Source organism: Grampus griseus (genome assembly GCF_964374135.1).
Source record: "Grampus griseus genome assembly, chromosome: 5".
Classification (NCBI taxonomy): domain Eukaryota; kingdom Metazoa; phylum Chordata; class Mammalia; order Artiodactyla; family Delphinidae; genus Grampus; species Grampus griseus.
The window spans coordinates 49,380,603-49,401,254 of record NC_138998.1 but is presented as its reverse complement, the minus strand read 5'-3'; the positions used below and the strand labels follow the sequence as shown (position 1 = coordinate 49,401,254).

At 41.4% G+C, this 20,652-nt stretch overlaps 1 protein-coding gene across 1 annotated transcript; it reads right to left on the bottom strand.

Moving 5' to 3' along the window:
- Positions 1-6,452: 6,452 nt before the first annotated feature.
- Positions 6,453-15,599, bottom strand: TMEM212 (transmembrane protein 212; the record flags this gene model as incomplete). The annotated part of the gene is made up of 3 exons (XM_082654873.1): positions 6,453-6,848; positions 8,047-8,106; positions 15,441-15,599. 3 exons carry the CDS (start codon positions 15,597-15,599, stop codon positions 6,453-6,455), a joined length of 615 nt encoding a protein of 204 aa, XP_082510999.1.
- Positions 15,600-20,652: the final 5,053 nt, after the last annotated feature.

The window sequence follows — 20,652 nt, the reverse complement described above, 5'->3', positions numbered from 1 at the left end:
CTCAGAGAGGAGCTGAGTACACATGATGTCAAACAAAGGAGCTTGGCTATATCCTGAGAGTGAAGGAGAGCCGCAGAAGGATTTAAAGCAGGGGAATGATAAGCACAAATTTGAACCTGAGAGCTCCTTCTAGAGCCTGTGTGGAGGATACTTTTTAAGAAAGACAGACTGGAAGCAAAGCAGTCTGAGTGAGAGAATATGGGAGCCAAACCAGGGTTGTCACCGTTGGTACAGAGAATGGAGGACACATTAGAGAAATACTTGAGAGGTACAGTTGTCAGGATACGGTGATGGACTCAGGTGTAAGGAGTCAAGGATGACTCCAGGTCTCAGGCTCGTCCTGAGTATCATGAGTGTTGGCAGCTGAGCTGCAGATACAGGAAGAGGAGCAGGTATTGAGGGCAAAGAGATGATGCACTCCACGATGAACACCTGGAGTTTGACGTATCTGAGGGACACCAAAAGAGTGTCTAGAAAACAGTCAGACGTAGAGCTCATTAGAGCAGGAGAAGGGACTGGGCTACAGATGTGGATGTGTGAGGCACCAGCCCCAAAGTGGTAAGTGAGGGTACCAGTCTTTAAGTGGTGAGCAGAGCAGAGGACCTTTCGGAGGAGACTGAGGAGGAGAAGCCATGGAGAAGGAAGAGAACCAAAGAGAATGGTGCGTGGAAGTCAAGGGAGATAATTTCATGAAGAAAGCAGTCAAAGAAGATGTGGATTGAAAAGAGACCATTGGGCTTGGCTATCTATAGGTCATTCACGGCCAATCTTTGCCATGGGAGATTCAGTAGAAGAAAAGAAGAGATACATTGTTAAATTAATTCAGCCTAGATTGAAACTGTCTTATAGCCCATGCCCTTCTGCACTAGGCTTATTATAAACTCAAAGCAAGGCATAATTGATTTTTGGTATGCAAACAACTTGATGGAGTGTCCAATGGCAAATTTTAGTACTTCATTGGCTAGAATCCCAGGTAGAAGTCCTCTGATTTCTTCTGTTAAGTTCTTACAATAATTTTTTTTTTTATGATGAGATGTGAAACTGAATATTTACCTTAAGTGACAAGAGTGGGACTCACACATTAAATCCAATCACTTTGTCTTGTCTCTCATGGTCCAGAACCCCTTTGCATCTTCCTGGACTCCTCCTTTGTCCCACATGCTACTTGTTATGAAGTCCATTGATTCTACTTCCTAAATATCTCTCAAATGTACCACCTCTTCTCATGCCCACTATCACTACCTAACTCAGGTCTTGTTATTCCTCATCTGGGCTCTTGATCCTCCTGGCCCAAGTCTCATTTCCCCTCAGTCCTTATAAGTCAATGGAGCACCAGAATATGTTTTGCTCATTTTTCTGTACTTTAGCATGATATCTGGCTCATAGTACACGCTCAATAAATGTTGAGGAGCAAGGATAAATAATGAATATTATATTTAGGGCTTTAGGTTCATAATTCTTGATATGTGACAAGAGAGAAGTCATTTCTGGTGAACAGAAGATACTCCTCTTGTCCAATAGGTACTAATTACTGTCCAGAACCTAGTAATTCTATTGCTTTAACAAGGAGCTTTCTGTTTCATCCAGGACTCTAAGTTAATCATATGATATAAGAGAATAAATAAAATTTAAGAACCATCTTTTTGCAAATAAAATAAAGTGGAGTCATAAGCTTCTTACTTAATCAATTATATAATGCTAAGTTTTTTGTTTTTTTTTTTTAAATTTTTAAATTTAAGTGTACTTGACTTACAATATTGTGTCAGTTTTAGGTGTGCAGAAAAGTGATTCAGTTATATGTATATATATATTTTCAGATTATTTTCCATTATAGGTTATTACAAGGTATGCAGTATTGTTCCCTGTGTTAGACAGTAAATCCTTGTTGCTTATCTATTTTACGTGTAGTAGTTTGTATCTATTAATCCCATACTCCTAATTTACCCCTCCCTCACCTTTCCTCTTAGGTAACCATAAGTTTGTTTTCTATGTATGTGAGTCTGTTTCTGTTTTGTATATAGATTCATTTGTATTATTGTTTACATCCCACATATAAGTGATCTCATATTTGTCTTTTTTCTTTTTCTTTTTTTTGCGGTACGCAGGCCTCTCACTGTTGTAGCCTCTCCCATTGCGGAGCACAGGCTCCAGACGCGCAGGCTCAGCGGCCATGGTTCACGGGCCCAGCCGCTCCGCGGCATGTGGGATCTTCCCGGACCTGGGCACGAACCCGCGTCCGCTGCAGCGGCAGGCAGACTCTCAACCACTGTGCCACCAGGGAAGCCCTATCACCCAGTTTTATGTCACCATTATTATTATTCCAGAGAAAATTATGAGATAGAAGGAATAGTAATGCCCTGAATTGCAATTATTTTTCTAGATTCTGATTTTTCGACTGACCACTTTGAGGTGACCACAAAATAGAATTTATGAGGAAGAAATACAGTGGATTCTTACAGTTGCACGGTACAGCTTGAGTTTTACTGGATCTACCCGAGGGGATTATTTCCCAGAAGCACCAGAAACACCTTGCTATAGCCCAATGTGGGACCTCAGAATTTGAGGATAAGAGTCATGGAAGAATTTCTTTCAAAACACATTTCTATTGCTAATGATGCAGAGTACGTCTGCTGAAAGATTTGGAACCAGTATATTGCTGTTAATTTGCCTTTTGTTTGTCCTCCACTGATAAATAATCTGTCCCCATGTTTTAAACCACATTTAGAGGGTTTACCTACATCTTTTATGGCAAATATTTCTCAGTTCATTGAAAAAAAAAATAAAACCATTGTATCACATGAGAAGGAGAAAATATTTTCTTTCCCCCTTTCATTAAAAAAAAACCAACCCCAAACATAACAATGAATAATGAAAGGAAAACAAACGAAGCCATTCCATTCCATGGAGGAGGGGCAGAGTAGCTGCAGGGGACAGCTGCAGCGCGTCTGGCGTCCCAATTCTTTCCTTTCTCATCACTTTATTACTTACTGGACCAAGAATGTAGACAATTTCAGCTACGGTTGTTATGCATTTTAGTTTTTCAACTTAATTCTGTGTGGTGCTCATTTGCCTTCTGCACTGAGTCCTAAGCCCACAGGGTCACTTCAGTGTGTTGCATGGAACCACACAAACAGGGGTCTCTTAGTCCTCTCCCAGCTCCACCCCTTCCCACGAGGCCCTTGAAATTTGGAAGGACTCACTGTCTTAGTCAGCCTGGGCTGCTACAGCACACTACCATAGACTGGATGGCTCAAACAACAGACATTTCTCACGGTTCTGGAGGCTGGAAGTCCAAGATCAAGGTGTCAGAAGATTCAGTGTCTGGTGGAAGCCCACTTCCTAGTTTGTAAACGGTCCCCTTCTTGCTGTATACTATCATGGTGGAGAGAGACAGAGCACGCTGGTCTCTTCATTTTCTTATAAGGGCACTAACCCCATCATGGGGGCTCTGCCCTCATGACCTCATCCAAATCTAATTACCGCCATCACAGTGGGGGTTAGTGCTTCAATGTAGATTTTGGGGGTGACACAAACATTCAGTCTGTAGCACTCACACCATGCTTTTCTGAGTGTTTGTCAAAATCATCAAACCCTTCATGCCTCTTTCAAGCATTAGACCTCTGGTTTTAGTTGGGTACCAGTTGACTGCATGCTCATACACTGTCACTGTGTCACCTTCAGTAAGATGCAATCAACTGTTTATGTCCCCTCCTAAATCCATATGTTGAAATCCCAATCCCCACTGTGATGGTATTTGGAAGTAAGTCATTTGGGAGGTAATTAAGTTTAGATGAGGTCATAAGTGTGGGGTCCCCATGATGAGATTAGTGTCTGTAAAATATAGGGGCCAGAGAGATTGCTCCTCTCTCTAGGAGCAAGCCCAGGAAAGGCCTTGAGAGCACACAGTGAGCAGGCAGCCATCCACAAGCCAGGAAGACAGGCCCCACCAAAAACCAACCATGGTGGCACTTTGATCTTGGACTTCCAGTCTCTGGAACTGTGAGAAATAAACGTGTGTTAGTTGAGCCACCCAGTCTACGGCATTTTTTAATAGCAGCTTGAGCTGACTGGGACACAAGATGACTTCAATTCTACTAAACTGAAAAGGCACAGGAAGGAAGAAATAATGAATGTGGTGATTCCTAGAGGGGTGCTTGATTCATTTTTGAAAACATGTTTTTAAACTTGCACAAACAAACCCTTACGAGGGAATATTTTTCATCATAATATTGACTGTTACATATAGATCTGAAAAAATTGATTTTGTTTTAGAGTACAACCACAATTTTCCCCAAATCCTCCTTCAAACCATCGCTTTTTTCTTTTTTACAAATTTTCATAGCTCTTGAGTTTCCTGCTATGTACTATATTTACATAAAAGAATTTTACTTTTCAGGCAGACACTTAAAAGTGGGCAGGTTTTAAAAACATTTTCAGTGTTCTGTTTATATGAAAAAAGTGTGAATCAGCAGCATATTTCACAGCGTTTATTAATAGTTTTAAATAAAAATTTAAAAATATTACTTATCTCTTCCAGCACTGTAGGGAATCTAACAACATAACTACACAGAGGTTCATTAAAAGTAGAATCACTATGTAGAATTCTGTATCCCAGCAAACGATCCACCTTTCTTTCTAAGAAAGTTATGTGTTTTCTAGAATTTTGATAAACAATGCATTTATTTCACTGCTAGAAATTGTGCCTAATGTAGCTGAGATTTCTGCATGGTAACAAAGCTTTGTTCAGGCTTCATGAGCTCCTTTTGGTCTTGGGGCAACAGTGGTATATTTATTAATACAGGACATCATATCCCATTAAGTCAGCCATTCATCCTCGCTAACGAAACGTGATCTGCCACCCCTATGGATTAAGTGGTGTCAAGTCATCCAAGAATGTTCACCAAAGACATGCTTATTAAATTTATCTAGAACTCTCACCCAAACTAGTGCTGCATTTTATGCAAATGGGAAAACTGAGATTCTGTCCTGAATTGATACTTAGTGCATTGTGTGCTAGGAAGAGAATTTTCATCAGGATCTCTTGGGGGCGTGTGTTAAAACCGCATGTTTCCTGCCTCCAACCCCAGAATTTCTGACATAGTGGGAATGGACCTGGAAGGGATGCAGAAATCTAGTTTCACAAAAACCCTGGGCGTTTCTGATGTCATTGATTCCCTTTGAGGAACGTGTTGTAGTTGCATTGGGTCCCATACGTAGCTCAGAAACCACACAGCAGGAAACTGTTCTGAGCAAGATGAGCAAAGGCAAAACCCTGAAGTCACAGAACTTTGCTCTGTTTTCAATTAATTTTCTCTCTCTCCAGGCACTTTAGGTGGTCTCACTGTTGGGTTTCCACGGTAAGGCGCTGTTGGCTTACAAAGCTCGATGTATATTTTTTTCATTCTTTTCTCCCTATTCTCCACCCTACGTTAAACCTCAATGTTGTGAGGGTCATGCTTAAAATGACAGCCAGATGTCTGATTAGCTATGCATGCTAAGGGGTTATGACTGTCAACTTCTAATGTGTGGTTCTCCTATGCATATGTTCCTTAGTAAATAGTCTAGAAAGTCCGGACATTTGCCACAAGGGAGAATTCTCAAATACTAAACTTCTACATGTCCTGGCAGTACAGCGGGGGCAGTGATTTTGGTCTGCTTGCCTTGTTTCTCGGCAAGTTCCTTGTAAAATCAACTCCGTTCCTAAGAATGTACAGGATTTCCTTTGCAGATTTATGAAGAAGTTGAAGAGGACAAGACTGACCACAAAAAGCATTGGGAGTGCCAAATTCCTGTCTTCCAGCTTTACTGGTTGGTGCTGATAGGATGAAACTGGAAAAAAATTGGCTAACATAACCCAAATTCACTTGACCCTGATATAATCCTAACTTGAATCATAAAGCCAGTATAAGAGTTTGCAGTGAGAAATACCTCTTTTCAGAGGGAGGTTGTTCAACCCACAGAGGAGGGACCCAGTATCAACCGTAGGAATTTGGAATCAGAAATCACTTGTGCTGTTTTCCCAGTGACCCCGCTCTAACCCTCCTGGAGGCCAGAGCCTTGCATCTTAATGGTCTGGCAGAGGAGCAGAGGATGCAAGGAGGGGGATGAGGGAGCCCAGGACAAATCTGGCCTGATGAAGAGAAATAGCTCTGGGTTCTGAATCTGGTCCTACTAGTCATTAAGCTGTGTGACCTTGGGCAAGTTATACAAACTCTTTAGCCTCTGTTTACTATCTGTGAAATGGGAAGTACACTGACACATACTAAATATTCAGTTCATAATTCTATTATTATCATATTAAAATTATTATCAGCCTTTTCGGAAAATGTCAGTAAGCTAAATCTGATGTTGATGTATTATATATCAGCCTCTTAGCTGGAGTCGAAGTAGAAAGAGTGGGAGAATTTTGGTTATACAAGATACAGGGGTAAAAAAGAGAGACAGATTAAGTATCAATGTACCAAACTTTCCATTTTAGCATTTAGGATGGAACAGGAACTGGCTCCCCCTTTCTGGAAACTTACATTTATATGTCCATTCCGGAGAAGTCTTGCAGAAAGTGTGATGAACGCTGTCAGGGACACACAGAGCATGGCAAAGCTCAGGCACAGGTCTAAGGCTTGAAGTGTCAGGTGGTACTCTTCATAGTGTGGTGGGTCTACACAAACTGATGGGAATTTTGCATATGGAAAAGGAAAGGCAACTGCATAACCAAGGTAATTGGTCCCTGCAGTCCCCCAAAATGAGTAGAAGCAATACGGGCCAAGGAGAGCAGATGCCAAGGCTACAGTAAAATGAAGTGGACATCCCAGGATGCTCAGAACCACAAAGGTGAAACTAGCTTCCCACTGAAAATAAAGCAGAAACAAATTGTTACTTGGGGAACTAGATTTTTCAGAAGCTTCTCAGCAACATGTGGAAAGAAAGAGATGCTGGCTATTAATCTTTCCTACTGGGAAATGAAGGAGAAGTGGGTTACAACCATCTCTTTAGGCCCTTTTGCCTTCCTCTTGAACTTTCACTATGGGAGAATAACATATCAACCCGCTGGAGCAAAAATGAAATCAATTCCACTCAACACATTTATTGACTTACCTCCTATCATGTGTTGAGAACCAGTCCGGGTGGGAAGACAAAGAAGAGTGAACAGAACCCCTGCCTTACCCTAGGACCTTGTTATTCAGAGTGTGGTCTATGGTCCAGGAGCACTAAATATCCCCTGGGAACTTATTAGAGATGTAGAATCTCAGGTTTCACTCAGATCTACTGAATCAAAATCTTCATTTTAACCAGATCCCCGGGTGATTCACACATATATTAAAGTTTGAGCAGCCCTGCTGTAGCCATGGGAAGAGGAGCTATAATCAAATCAAGGTAGTCTTTCTGTACCTTGGGATTTACTTGGCTCTACACTGTTGAAATGCAAGATATCACAGACTTTTCATTCTTTTTTTTTTTTTTTTTTGCGGTACACGGGCCTCTCACTGTTGTGGCCTCTCCTGTTGAGGAGCACAGGCTCCGGACGCGCAGGCTCAGCGGCCATGGCTCACGGGCCCAGCCGCTCAACGGCATGCGGGATCCTCCCGGACTGGGGCACGAACCCGTGTCCCCTGCATCGGCAGGCGGACTCTCAACCACTATGCCACCAGGGAAGCCCCTTTTCATCCTTTTTTAGGGGAAGAGGTAACAGGGAGATTGGAAGGAGATACCAAATTGAGACTTGAAAATACATGATTAAAAACAGAGGATCCTATAGATCCACTTTTTCAGAATGAAATTCAGGAAGACTAACACGGATTCTGTCCTCCCCAAACTACACTACTTAAATACAATAATCACGGGAACTGGTAGAAAATGTTTGGAGCAGGTATCAGATAAAACTTATGCATTTAAAACAACGTTTATGACTGAAATCCATCATAGTAAGGCATCTATTAGATAGGAGTCAATTATAATCAGAAATCATTCTCTGTGTTCCATCCTGAACTAGTAGAGATTTGACCTTCAAACTTTCTCTGCCAACCTACTCGATGTCTATACATTTACCAGGTGTCTCTCGGTCCACTCTTTGTGAGCCAACAGTAGGAGTATACCAGTCATGATGGCCTGTGAAAGGAAAATGGAAAAACAACATCCTGTGAGAGAAGGTACCTCTGGAAAGAGTTCAGTTTGCTTCACGGTTTGACGACTTTATCATAAACCAGAAGGAATAGCAAATGGCTAAATGGATTTATGGCTCTGATCACCTCCTCATCCGTGATGACAATGAGGAAAAGAAGCCATCAGTGTCACAGAGACATGATTCACACAAGCTCATTTTTTTGATTTTCTATGTTGCCTTTGCCATCACAATTATAACCTTTGCTACTGTTAAGATGTCACTGCAATGAAAGCTTGGCTTTAAAACCCTTGCCGTCTGTTTTATTTTGGTTAATTGTCTATTGTTCATCTTTTTCCAAATTGCTAAATTTACAAATGGGAGGAACTGAAAAGGAAACGTGTCACAGAACCGCACCCACCCGCAAACCCTCCCGGCAGCGGTATATCTTTTACTCTTTGCTTTTTTTGAGATTCTGCGGCCTCAGCCTGCCGGTGATCCCTGTCTCTCAAATAACAAAGATTATCATTAGAATGAATGCATGATGGGGCATTTATTGTTCTGGGGGCAGTGGTGTCCAGCTTTTCAAAAGAGAGTTCTTCATAGTCTCCGTTGAAGAAAAAGCCCCCAAATGCAGAATGAAAACAGTTCCACAAAGGAGGGAACTGAGCAATAGATAAGGAGAAAAAAATTCTGGGCTCATCTTCGCTTCGGCACCGGGTCTGATGGAGACCTATGTAATCAGTGTCTGGAAATTGCTTATTCCCAGCCCATAAATCATTTGTTCCTGGTCAAGGAATGTTTTGAGGTTGGGAGAGAAAACCAGGAAGAGATGTGCCTGAAGTAAGATATAGAATGAGGACAGGTTTAAAAAGAGTTACAATTTAGGGTTTTGACAGAGAAATAAACACGACTGTATGTATAGTATCAACAGGGGAAAAAAATCGGAGCTTTCACCAATATGGTTTTGTGGGATGTTGCTTTTTGTAGCTCCAGGTCTGGCATATTTATTGTTTTGAGACCTAGCTTTTCATTTTCCTGGCATATTCTATTTTGAATATTGGATTTAGAGAATCTGAGAGCGAGGGGAAAAAAGCACGCACATGTACACTCACACAAAACTCGTGTAGCTAAGCCTGACGTTCCAGACTTTGGCATCGCCATACCATAAAACTCCCATGGATAAAAACAGAACCATCTGCAATCGAAAGAGGTTGCCTTGATTCTGCAAGAGGAAAGTTTCCAAGGGACCCTATGGAGGTTGAGCCAGCATAAACAGTACAACAAAACAGGAGAATTATTAACAGCAACTGTAGCACTGATGCTAAGCCTGGGGCTAGTCTCTGCTTTCAGAGGCAAAGCGCTCAATTGACACGTCACTCCTCTGTGTGAGAGAAACACTAAAGCAAACGAGATAAAAAGCAAAGGAGATGTCTCTGCTGGTTGAAGTCCAAGTAGATAGCTGACATTATCAGATGCTTAGAGTCCAGGCTGCCTTAACTACTTTGGCACAAACTGTTTCTTTCCTTTCAAAAGTTGAAAAATCCTGCCGAATTGCAGTTGCCTGTTATTTCTGTTGTAGCTGCCAGCTTCAATTTTGCTTTGTTTACACAAAACTTTGAAAAAGATCTTTCATGGGGGAAGCTGGTGTATGCATGCCGTTCAGTAACTTGTTAAATCCACCCTGAGGACTGTGGCTCAGGAGCCAAGCACACCCATCTTTCCTGGTGCCCGGCCGTGCGTGGGAGGTGGAGTGTGGGTATTCCCCCAAGAGTCACAGGCTTTCCTTTTTCTTCTTTCCATTGTTTAAAAAAATTTATTTTTAGACAGGGAAGGGGAATAGGATAAAAAAGGAAGAGATTTGGGACTTGTCTGGTGGTCCAGTGGTTAAGGCTCTGCACTCCCAGTGCAGGGGGCATGGGTTTGATCCCTGGTCGGGGAACTAAGATCCCACATGCTGTGCCACGCAGCCAAAAGACGTTAAAAAAAAAGGAAGAGATCTGAGGGAAGAGAAGTCAAGTGGGAAAAGGAAATGTGGGAGGGTCTGAGAGGTGAACAGTTGGGTAGAGAGGGGCGGTCAGGTTGTGAGGAAGGGCGGAAAGGAGGCCATGCCTGGGGAGGGTGGGAGTGCAGCTGGAGGCCCAGCCCTGCCCTCTCCACCCTCAGCTCTTCTTGACAGGCTGTGGACTTGCTCTGTGGGGACAGTTCCAAGGACATTACTTGGGTTTTGCAAAAGTTGCTGCTAACATTCTGCATGCTAATTGTGACCCCTCCCACTAAATCTTTAAATGGCCCCAGTAAGGATGCAGTTCCCAGAAGCAGCTGAATTGAAGGAAGCAGAGAGCTTCACAACAGAAATAGAAACTTTTAGAGAAATCATTATAACATGGGCTCATTTATTCACTTACGGACATCTATTTTGGGTCTACTGGGAACAAGGGATGTGATAGGCACGATGCCGATGGAATAATGATAATAACGTTTAACTTTTATTGAGCACTTATTCTATGCCGGGCACTCTAGCAAATGCTTTACATGTGTTAATTCATTTAATCTTCATAATGAATGACCCTAGGATGTAGATCGTCTCCTATTTTTAAAATGAGGCACAGAGAAGCCGAATAAGGTAAGCAAGCTCACCAAGCAATAATTATACAAATAATGGCCCCAACTCTCAACGGAATCTATAGTCCAGGTGTGAAAGGACTGAAGGCACTGTGGGGGAAATATGACTCAAAGCAGGTTTGAAGGATGGATGTGACGTCAGTGAGAGATGCAGAGGGAAGGGCAGTCTGGGCAGCCATGGGAGAGTTGGTTCCTGGCAGAGAGGAGTAGGAAATCAGGCTTGAAAGCCACGTGAGGTCAGGGTGTGGAGGGCCTCAAAATCCAGGCTAATATACCTGAACTCGGTTTGCACAATGAAGCAACACTAAAGATTTTTGAAGACGGGGCTAGACCGGTACAGCAGAGGTTTAGAAAGATGGGCCTGTTATTGCATGCTTGCTGCATTGGCCTAGAGGTCTCTGTAGGACCTTGGTCTTCAAGCTTTTTTTTTTTTTAACCTTTACCCATAGTAAGAAATATATTTTGTAACACGGCCAAGTTACGAACATTTTTACATCTAACCAAAATAACAATAACTTTATTATGTGTGATACACTGTAGAATTCTCTATTATATGCCATTCCATTCTGTCCCATCCTATTCTGTTCTATTCTATTCATATTCTATATGTTTAAATGCTAGCTACCCAACAGGTTGATTTTATAACCCATTAATGTATAGATCCCCACAGGTTGGTTCTAAAAGTTTCAAGGCATAAAACCTGAGTGGGGCAGGAAGTGGTAAGGAGGTGGGCAGGGGTTGCATAGTGAGAACGAAGAAGAAAAAATGCATAGGGATTTGCCTCGTAGGAAAAATAAAAGTTGGCAATGGATTGGATGTGGTGGGGCGGGAGTGAGGCTGAAATGGGCTGGTTTTGGGCATTGCTGCCCTAAGCACTGTCCTAAGGACCAGTAGCATCTCCTCCCTTGGGAACCTGTCAGACATGTAGAATCTCAGCTTCACCCTAGACTCACTGAATCAGAGCCTGCATTTTAAGATCCCCAGGTGATTTACATGCACATTTCAGTTTGAGAAACACTAGGTTAGAGGAAAGGATTGAGTCAAAAGTCACTCCAGGGTTTGAAATTGGGTTCAAAGACTGGGAAGTCAGGAGAAGGCATAATTGCTTTTGGTGGTAAGATGATTACATTTTTGGGCCAGTTAAGCTTCAAGAAGCTTAGGATATCTAAGTGGAAAATGGACCATCAGCAGATTGGAAATCGCAGGACTGTTGATGCTATAAGCGACTTGAGCATTGGTGCAATCAAGTCCCTTCTCTAATAAACGAGGAAACTGGAGCTTGCATGGGTGAGTCCAGCCCTACCTTTCTCCTAAGTTCCTGTCTCCAGGCAGGGCTCTGGGTACAGCGCTGCTGCTCACCGTTGGCCAAGTCCCTGGATCCTAGTCCCGTTTTTTAACTCAGTGCACTTCAGTCTGTTCATCAGAGCTTGATCTACAGGCCAGGTTTTCCAGGATTAAAGTAGAGCTCAGTCCTTAAGGCTCAGTGATCTCCTTGCTACATACTTTCTAGCAGCTGATGACTTTCAATAACCTGGTTCAGATTTCTAGGAAAACAGCTTCTCATGTGTCTGTAAGAATTGAGCTAGGAGAGTCTGAGGAGGAATATTTGTGAAGAATTTAGAAAAAGCTTTGAAAGAAAGGCACCGGACAAACACAAAGTATGGGTCACTTCTAAAATCTATCTCTTCCAATCTCAAAAGAGATACGGAGTCATTTTCAAAAGGAAATATGTTTGAAATGTACATATTATCTTTCTACCAGAGGAAGATACACTTTGCAGGCAAGTTGAGAAGTGATTGGCAGGGAAGGTTGTGGGATGGGTCAGAGACCTTTGAAGTTGACCCTAATCAGACAGAGCTATGGTTCACTACCAAACTGACTAGGAAAAAAATCATGTTGTTCCAAATTTAGACATTATTGAAAGAGGGAGCATTCTTATTGCTTTCCTTCTGGTGAGGATTTTTTCCTGTTTTAGTGTAAATACCAGCTTGACCTTTATTCTTTGCCACCTAATTAGAGCTCAACTGTATAAGGAATTCTGTACTGTCAGAATGGAGAGCATGGCATTCACCACTCATTCGACAATATGTATCAAGCAATATTTAGCACGAATACCTAGCATGTCACTTACTCCCTTTCAAGTGCTGGAGATATAGCAATGAACAAAATAGAAAAAAAAAAATCCTGCCTTTGTACAATCTACATTTGGGGGGAAAGGACAAACAAACAGATAATAAGTCAGTCAATTATGTTGTATATTAGATGGTGTTACGGGGCTGGGGAAAAGTAGAGTCGGGGATGAGAGATTGAGAATGCCATTTGCGGGGGAGGTCTGCAATTTTAAATAGGGTAATGAGGGAAGGCATCAGTGAGAAAGTGACATTTGATCCAAGAATTGAAGAAAGTTAGGGAACAAGCTGTATGTGAGAAAAGGCTTCAGGCAGAGAACTGGCAGTGCAAAGGCCCTGAGACAGAAACATACCTGGCCATGTTTGAAAACAAGGAGCCAGTGTGATGGGAAAGAAAAGAGCTAAGGGTAGAGTGGTTGGAGATGAGGTCAGGATGTAATATGATACGGAACTCAGCAGGTCATCAGGGAACAGAATGGGAGAGTGAGGCAGGTGGCAAGGGATTAGGAACAAAGGGTTTGGACAGAGAGTAGGGCATAAATGAAAGGCATCGTATTAACTAGCATTTGTGTAGGGCTTTAAAATTGGCAAAGCTCTTTATTATGCAGTCTTTGAGCAAATTGTGTTCATTCTCTTTGAGCCTCTTATGGTTAGACAGTTTCACATGGGCTCTCTTTACCTGTGAAATTCCCCATTCTACAGGTAAAGGCAATGAGGAATTGGTTGAATGAGGGCCCTGCTCTTGACTACATACCAAGAATGTTAAAGTCAGGATTTGAACAGAGGCTCACCTCTCCAAATCCTAACTCTCTGACTCTACTTCCCCGTGCTTCACCCTCAAAAAATCAAAAAGCCACCAATTAGCTATGTGCTAGAGATTTGTCATGTCATTTCTCTGGGTCTGATTGGTCAAGCAGATGTTTGGTGTAGAATAAGCATATACTCAGTAATCTGTGAACCTAATGAAATCACCAATATCTGTTGACTATATTATGATAGACCCTGCAGGGATAGGCAAAGAATTATAAGAAAGGGACACAGGATTGAGCTATAACCATGGTTTTGTTAAAGTTTGGGCCAGTTGTAAAGTCAGGATTTTTACAAAGTTAACTAGAATAGAAAATATCAGAATTCACTTCACATAGAAGGTTAAGTATTGTTTTGCGAAACATATGTTATATAAATCTAGTTACATGTATATTTCAGTATCTCTCTTTTTACCTTGAGAGAAATATATAGATGTATTTATGTACATTCCAGGTCCTGATGTAAAATATTTTTCTTACTCTGGGTCACTAACAAAAAAGTTTGGTAGTCATTTATATAAATGCCATCCCTGCATTCTAGTAGATGTTTAATAAACATTTCCTTGAATGTGTGGTTTGGAGTAGTTGTTGGGGGAAAGAGGAAAAGTTCAAGACTTGGGTGGTGGTGTAAAAGAAAACATAAATAAAAAAAAATACCATCAAATCGTTTCCATGTTCAGTTCCATGCTCCCACCATCCCGCTTTCCTCCATCTGCACACCATCATTAAACCCCACTAGACCAAATTCCTTTAATATCGAGATCTTGTTTTATTCTCCATTGTAACTCAAGCATGTAGTAGGCTACCAATACATATTTATTTATTAAGTAAATTAAAATTATATTTCCTAGGGTCTTGCATTTAGATGACATCTCTGTTAAGTTTGATTTTTTTAAAAACATAAAATATTGCCCCTCCTGAGAGTGGCTACATTTTAAGAGAAAACTCCACACGATCAAAAAGCTTCAAAATCAAATTGTCTAGTCTCCAATAGTGAATGTCAGGCATCCCAGGAAACAACGAGAGAAGGATTTGTTGGATGTTTGGGCCTTTGTAACCCCTCTTCGATCATGCCTCCATGGCAGCCACCTACTCCCAAGACTACATGTGTTGGTTTCTTTGACCCAGGGAGCTGAGGTACCAGTGTCATCATTCACCTGTGGTGACCATTCAACGGGCAGACATTGAGCAGTTACTTAGTACCCACGTGTATTTGACACATGCAAATTTGGCAACATGTGAAGTTAGCAAAGCCCATCCCTCAACTTCTTCACTTATTTTCAGTTTAAGCAGTTGTGTTCAAAGAAAAAGATGGGAGAACTAAGATTTGGGGCTTCTAAACCTTTCGGTCACATAAACACACCTCGGTGTTTCTAATAAAAGCATTAGTCTGAAAATTATTTTACTTTGTTCTTCATTTAAAAATTATTTTTCATGGTTCATATTTTTTTCTACATTCAAATTTCGAAAGATAGATTCCGATTTCTCAGAACGTCCAGGTAAAGAAGATTAAAATCAAATAATTTTTGAAGAATTTCTCGAACAGCATTTTCACTATAGTATACCTGATATGTTGTAGATATGATTAAATGATATTAAGAAAACCTTGTATTTAAAAGATAACTAATAGAAATCAATGTTCTAAGGTAAAATCTGATTTTCTGTAGAATTTTGATGTCTTCATATTGTTGGAAAACTTTAAAGGGACATGTTATTCTGGTCCCTCCTTCCCTCCCTCTTTCCTTTATTCTCTCAACATATGTAATAAAAATATTTTCTTACCAAAGCTCCATTCCAGATGGGACAAGCAATCCAGACACTCCATCCTGTGAACCAAAGCTTGTAGGAAAAGACTGGGAAGAAAGCAATAACTCCAGAGAATACACTGAGAGCCCCCAGAGTAATGAGAATCCGGCCAGCAGTCTTGTATAAGCCTTGCATTTTCCTCTGTGACTTGGGTCCTGGGTCTCAAAGATGTTTTGTTACCAAAACATGAGAGTATGTCAAGCCTCAATAAACAGAAGTTTCTTAGAGACAGTAGCCATGACACATGTGGACTGCTGATCTACTCGGAAACAAGATTATATTTGTTTTCAGTGAAATAATAATAAAATGTAGTGATATAATCCTTGACATAAATTTGACATAATAAATTATAATACTAGTTTTTCTCAGAGAGAGAAATCATTCCTCGTGTTGGGCTACCGCCTTCATTCCCTTCATTCTGCTCTGTCTTGGGGAGTGACCACTTCCTGGCTTAATCAGATTCAAAGGCTTGCTGACTGAGCTAATTGTTTCTCAACTCAACCTGCCTGGTGGTTCCAGCATAAAGCCAACATCCTTTGTGCACAATAGACCTACATTCCCAGCACAATTTCCCACAAAACAAAGTAAAAATAAGCACTCTGATCACTTTTCATTACATTTAATTTCAGTGATTTAAAGCAAAAGCAAGACCTCTTCCCCGCTTCAAAGTTCAATTCTACTACAATTATTTTTAAATTTTTGATACAGATTTACCCCCAAATAGGCACAAGCTTCATTATGGACTTCTGCATTGTTTTCACTAAACCAGCTTCAGCTCAGTTAATTTATTATTAATTCAATTATCGAGTAAAGGGCAAAGATGGAAATGTATGCAGTTGTAAAATAAACTTTGAGGAATCATTCATTAGTTGACTAAAATACTGATCTCCATTCTAGAATCGTAATTCAAAATTTAGATGGTGGGCTCACGTACACTGAAGCAATCGCAGAAGTTCATCTCTTAGTTTCTCATGCATTTGAGAAAGTGGTGTGTATTTGCTTTTGACTCAGAGGACATGTTTGACTGTCCTTCCAAGATAACATCTGGAAAACACAGACAACTTTCTGAAGCGATCTGATTAAATTTCTATGCAATATTAATACCTTTTTTCCCCTTAAATAAAATTAAGAAAAATAATTTTATGGATGGAAAGGTAGTGGTTTAGAACATGGATTTTGGAGTCAGACACAGCTAGGATCCTGTTCTGGTTCCACTCTCTACCAGGTATGTGTCCTTGGGCAAAGGCAAGTTGCTTAGCTTTTCTAGGGCTGTTTCTTCATATGGGAGATGGGAATAAAGTTAGTGTTTATGTCACCAGGTGGTGACTGTTAGCATTAAATGAGCCAATACATGTAAAATCCTTAGCGCTGGGCTCCGAATAGCAAAGATGCTTGGGAAGCTACCTGTTATTTCGTTGGGACATTGCATCTTTGGAGTTCTTTCAGTATGGGACAAAGGCACAGTCTTCACTGTTTCTCTTATCCGTCGTCTTATAGACATTAGGTTTGGTAAAAGCTGGTAAAAGCTTCCAAAGGACCCTCCCATGTACGGTGAGGAGTGAAGCTTCTCTCTGACTCTCCGCCATTTCCTCTCTGTCTTACTGTCTTTAATCACCTTTCCACAGTGTGACCCAGATTTTGAAGAAGTTGCATTCCTGGATATACAGAATTCAGGAAACCAGCTCGGGCTTTCTGCTATAGTTGTTATTTTCCATCTCCTCTTAACATTGTGGGAGTGTAGTCTCTGATATTTTTTTTCCCCCAATGCCACTAGGTAAGTTCCACAAGCGCAGAGGGCTTGTACGTCTTATAAATCCCCTTGATGTATGACACGTCCAACACCTAGAAACATGTCTAGCCCAAAGTAGATACTTAGGACACACTTGTCAAATTAATTAACGAATACATTCAACTTCCCAGCTTTGCATTTGGGGCCCCATGGGTTAGCCATCTGGATCTGTGTGTGGGCACCACGGTCAGTGTGTACTAATGTCAGTGTGTTCCCTTGTTACAGAGGCAAGCCTTCTGGACTGAAGAAAGACGTGCTTGTGTTAGTATTTGGTTTGAGCTGTTTTGACTTTTTCCTTTACTTTTTATCTCAAGGTTATAGCTACATGGTATGTCAATATACTGCGGGTCAGATCACTCTCCCGTTTGCATGTTTGGAAAATAAAGACTGTTGAAATACTCATGTTAAACAGTACAAAGATGTCAAACAAAGGGAATATGTTTTGTTTTAATCTGGGGGGGGGATTTTTTTGGTGTTTGTGACACTGTAACACTAACCCTGACTCTGTCACTGTGACCTGTAAACCTGAATTTATTAGTGATTAGGAAAGTCGTCGCCACTTATTATAACAAAAGAAGGGACAGAGGGAGAACTAGGGATTTCTCTGTGTGTTTTCCCTGCTGTAGGAAATCTTTCCACACTGATTTCATTAACGCAAGAAGACTTTCAGGAAGGGCAGCTACCGGCAAAGAAGAGAAAATGTAATTCTGCCCCTGGCCCGGGCTTCCTCTCAGCTCGGCCACATCTCCTGTTCCCAGTGTCTGGCAGCCAGGGAGGCTCACAGGGTCCCTGCCCCTCCAGGGCCCCTCCCTCTCATTTGGCACTAACTTACTGGAAGTCCAGTCTGTAATCCCTGGTGGAGGTGGTGTTTGTCAAGGTCTTTGCAGGCTGCTTTGCAGATCCTTCCTTCCCCCTCACCATCTTGGCACAGGGAAGAATGGTAGAAGTTCTACCAAACTCTTCAATCCAGCTTTGCCACTGGAAAAAAACCCCAAAAAGTCCCCAACAAACTGACATTTTGATTCCAACACTCACCCACCCACCCCCTGCAGAAAAAGAAAGAAAAGGAAATGTACTCTGGACCCCCAGATAGATGGGATAACGTCAGTGATGCTGAGAGGGAGAAGCTGATTTGGACATTCTCCACCTCTCTAGATACACTCCTTCACACGTGAGCCCTAGGAAGAACAGCTCTGTGTGTGCTCAAGTCTTAGGGTTTTTTTTAAAGTAAGTTTCAAAGCCACAGAAGGGGTTCCATTTTGCCAAGATAAAAGAAAATGGAGCTCTAAACAAGAGATGGAAAGAAAATGCTTTATCTCCCCAGGAGCTTCAGGTGACTACCTTCATTTGTTTGCACATTAGAGAGGTAGCTCCTCTAGCAGAAAGAGCATGGGCTTTGGCATCAGAGAGACCTGGGTTCCAGCCTCTTACACTGTTAGTGGGAATGTAAACTGGTGCAGCCACTTTGGAAACAGTGTGGAGGTTCCTCAAAAAACTAAAAATAGAGTTGCCAGATGATCCAGCAATCCCACTCCTGGGCATATACCCAGGCAAAGCTATAATTTGAAAAGATACATGCACCCCTATGTTCATAGCAGCACTATTTACAATAGCCAAGACTCGGAAACAACCTAAGTGTCCATCGACAGAGGAATGGATAAAGAAGACATGGTACATATATACAATGAAATATTACTCAGCTACAAAAAAAAGAATAAAATAATGCCATTTGCAGCAACATAGATGGACCTAGAGATTATCATACTAAGCGAAGTAAGCCAGAAAGAGAAAGACAAATACCATATGATATCATTTATATGTGGAATCTAAAATACAACACAAATGAACATATGGATGAAACAGAAACAGACACACAGACATAGAGAACAGACTTGTGGTTGCCAAGGGGGAGAGGAGGTGGGGGAGGCATGGTTTGGGAGTTTGGGATTAGCAGATGCAAACTATTATATATAGGATGGATAAACAACAAGGTCCTACTATACAGCACAGGGAATTATATTCAATATCCTGTGATAAACCATAACAGAAAAGAATATCTATCTATCTATCTATGTATCTATCTATCTATCTATCTGAATCACTTTGCTGTACAGCAGAAGTTAACACAACATTGTAAATCAACTATATTTCAATTAAAAAAAAAAAAGACCTGGGTTCTGTACTGAGGATTCCATCTGATATATACAAAAAGGAATGAAAGGGCTTCCCTGGTGGCGCAGTGGTTGAGAGTCTGCCTGCCGATGCAGGGGACATGGGTTCGTGCCCCGGTCCGGGAAGATCCCGCATGCCGCGGGGCGGCTGGGCCCGCGAGCCATGGCCACTGAGCCTGAGCATCCGGAGCCTGTGCTCCGCAACGGGAGAGGCCACAACGGTGAGAGGCCCGCGTACCGAGAAAAAAAAAAAAAAAAAAGGAATGAAAAAATTAGAAAATTAATACCCTGCTAACCTCAGTGCAGCAACTGATTCAAGCACAATGGATACCTTTACAATGGAAAATATCTTAACCAGGATAAAGGTTAAGTCACCATCTTAACCAAGTGATCAAACTTTAAGTCACCAACAACAGGGCAAACCGACCTCACCGCCTCCTGATATGATGCATTGCCTCCTGATATGATACCATTACCTGTGTAGCACTTCTGGTAAAAATGTATAGCTTGAATCTAATCACAAAGTTACAGTCAAACTCAGATTACTGGGACATTTTACAAAGCACTAGCCTGGACTCTTCAAAACTGTCCATGTCATGAAAGATAATAAAAAAGTTACTGGGACAATTGGGGAAATATAAACCTGGAGTTTCTATTAGATAACACTAGTGCATCAACGTTAAGTGTCTTGGGAGTATGAATGGCATTACAGTTACCTAAGACAACGTCCAATTGGTGACTAGGTACGTTAGTGTTCTTTATGCTTTCTTCCAGCCTTTCTGTAGGTTCGAAAATTTCAAATTAAAAGGTGGGAGAACAAAAGGGAAAAAAGAAAAGATCTATGGCTTTAGTAATGTGCAAAAAATGAAAGCCTAACTTTTACTCAGACATCCAGCCATGCGGCTCAATAACCCTTGAGAGTGTTGACGAATGTAGATCACAGTGTAAGGAATGCCCCTTCAACACCAAGACGAACCTGTCTTCCTAGCATAGGAACGATGGACAGATGTGTTTGATTATACCGTGAAGACACAGCCCGCATGCAGACACACTAATGGGTATCTTTCATATACTTTTTTGTCTTTCCAAATATTCCAGGTTCTTAACTGGATTAAAAACATTTCCAGTGCTCATTCATAATGCACACTTCCCTCTGCTTTTGACTAGCTGTTCGGCTTCAACTTTGAGTGAACCCTCCCTTCTCATAATGGCTTGGGGTTTAAGGAGA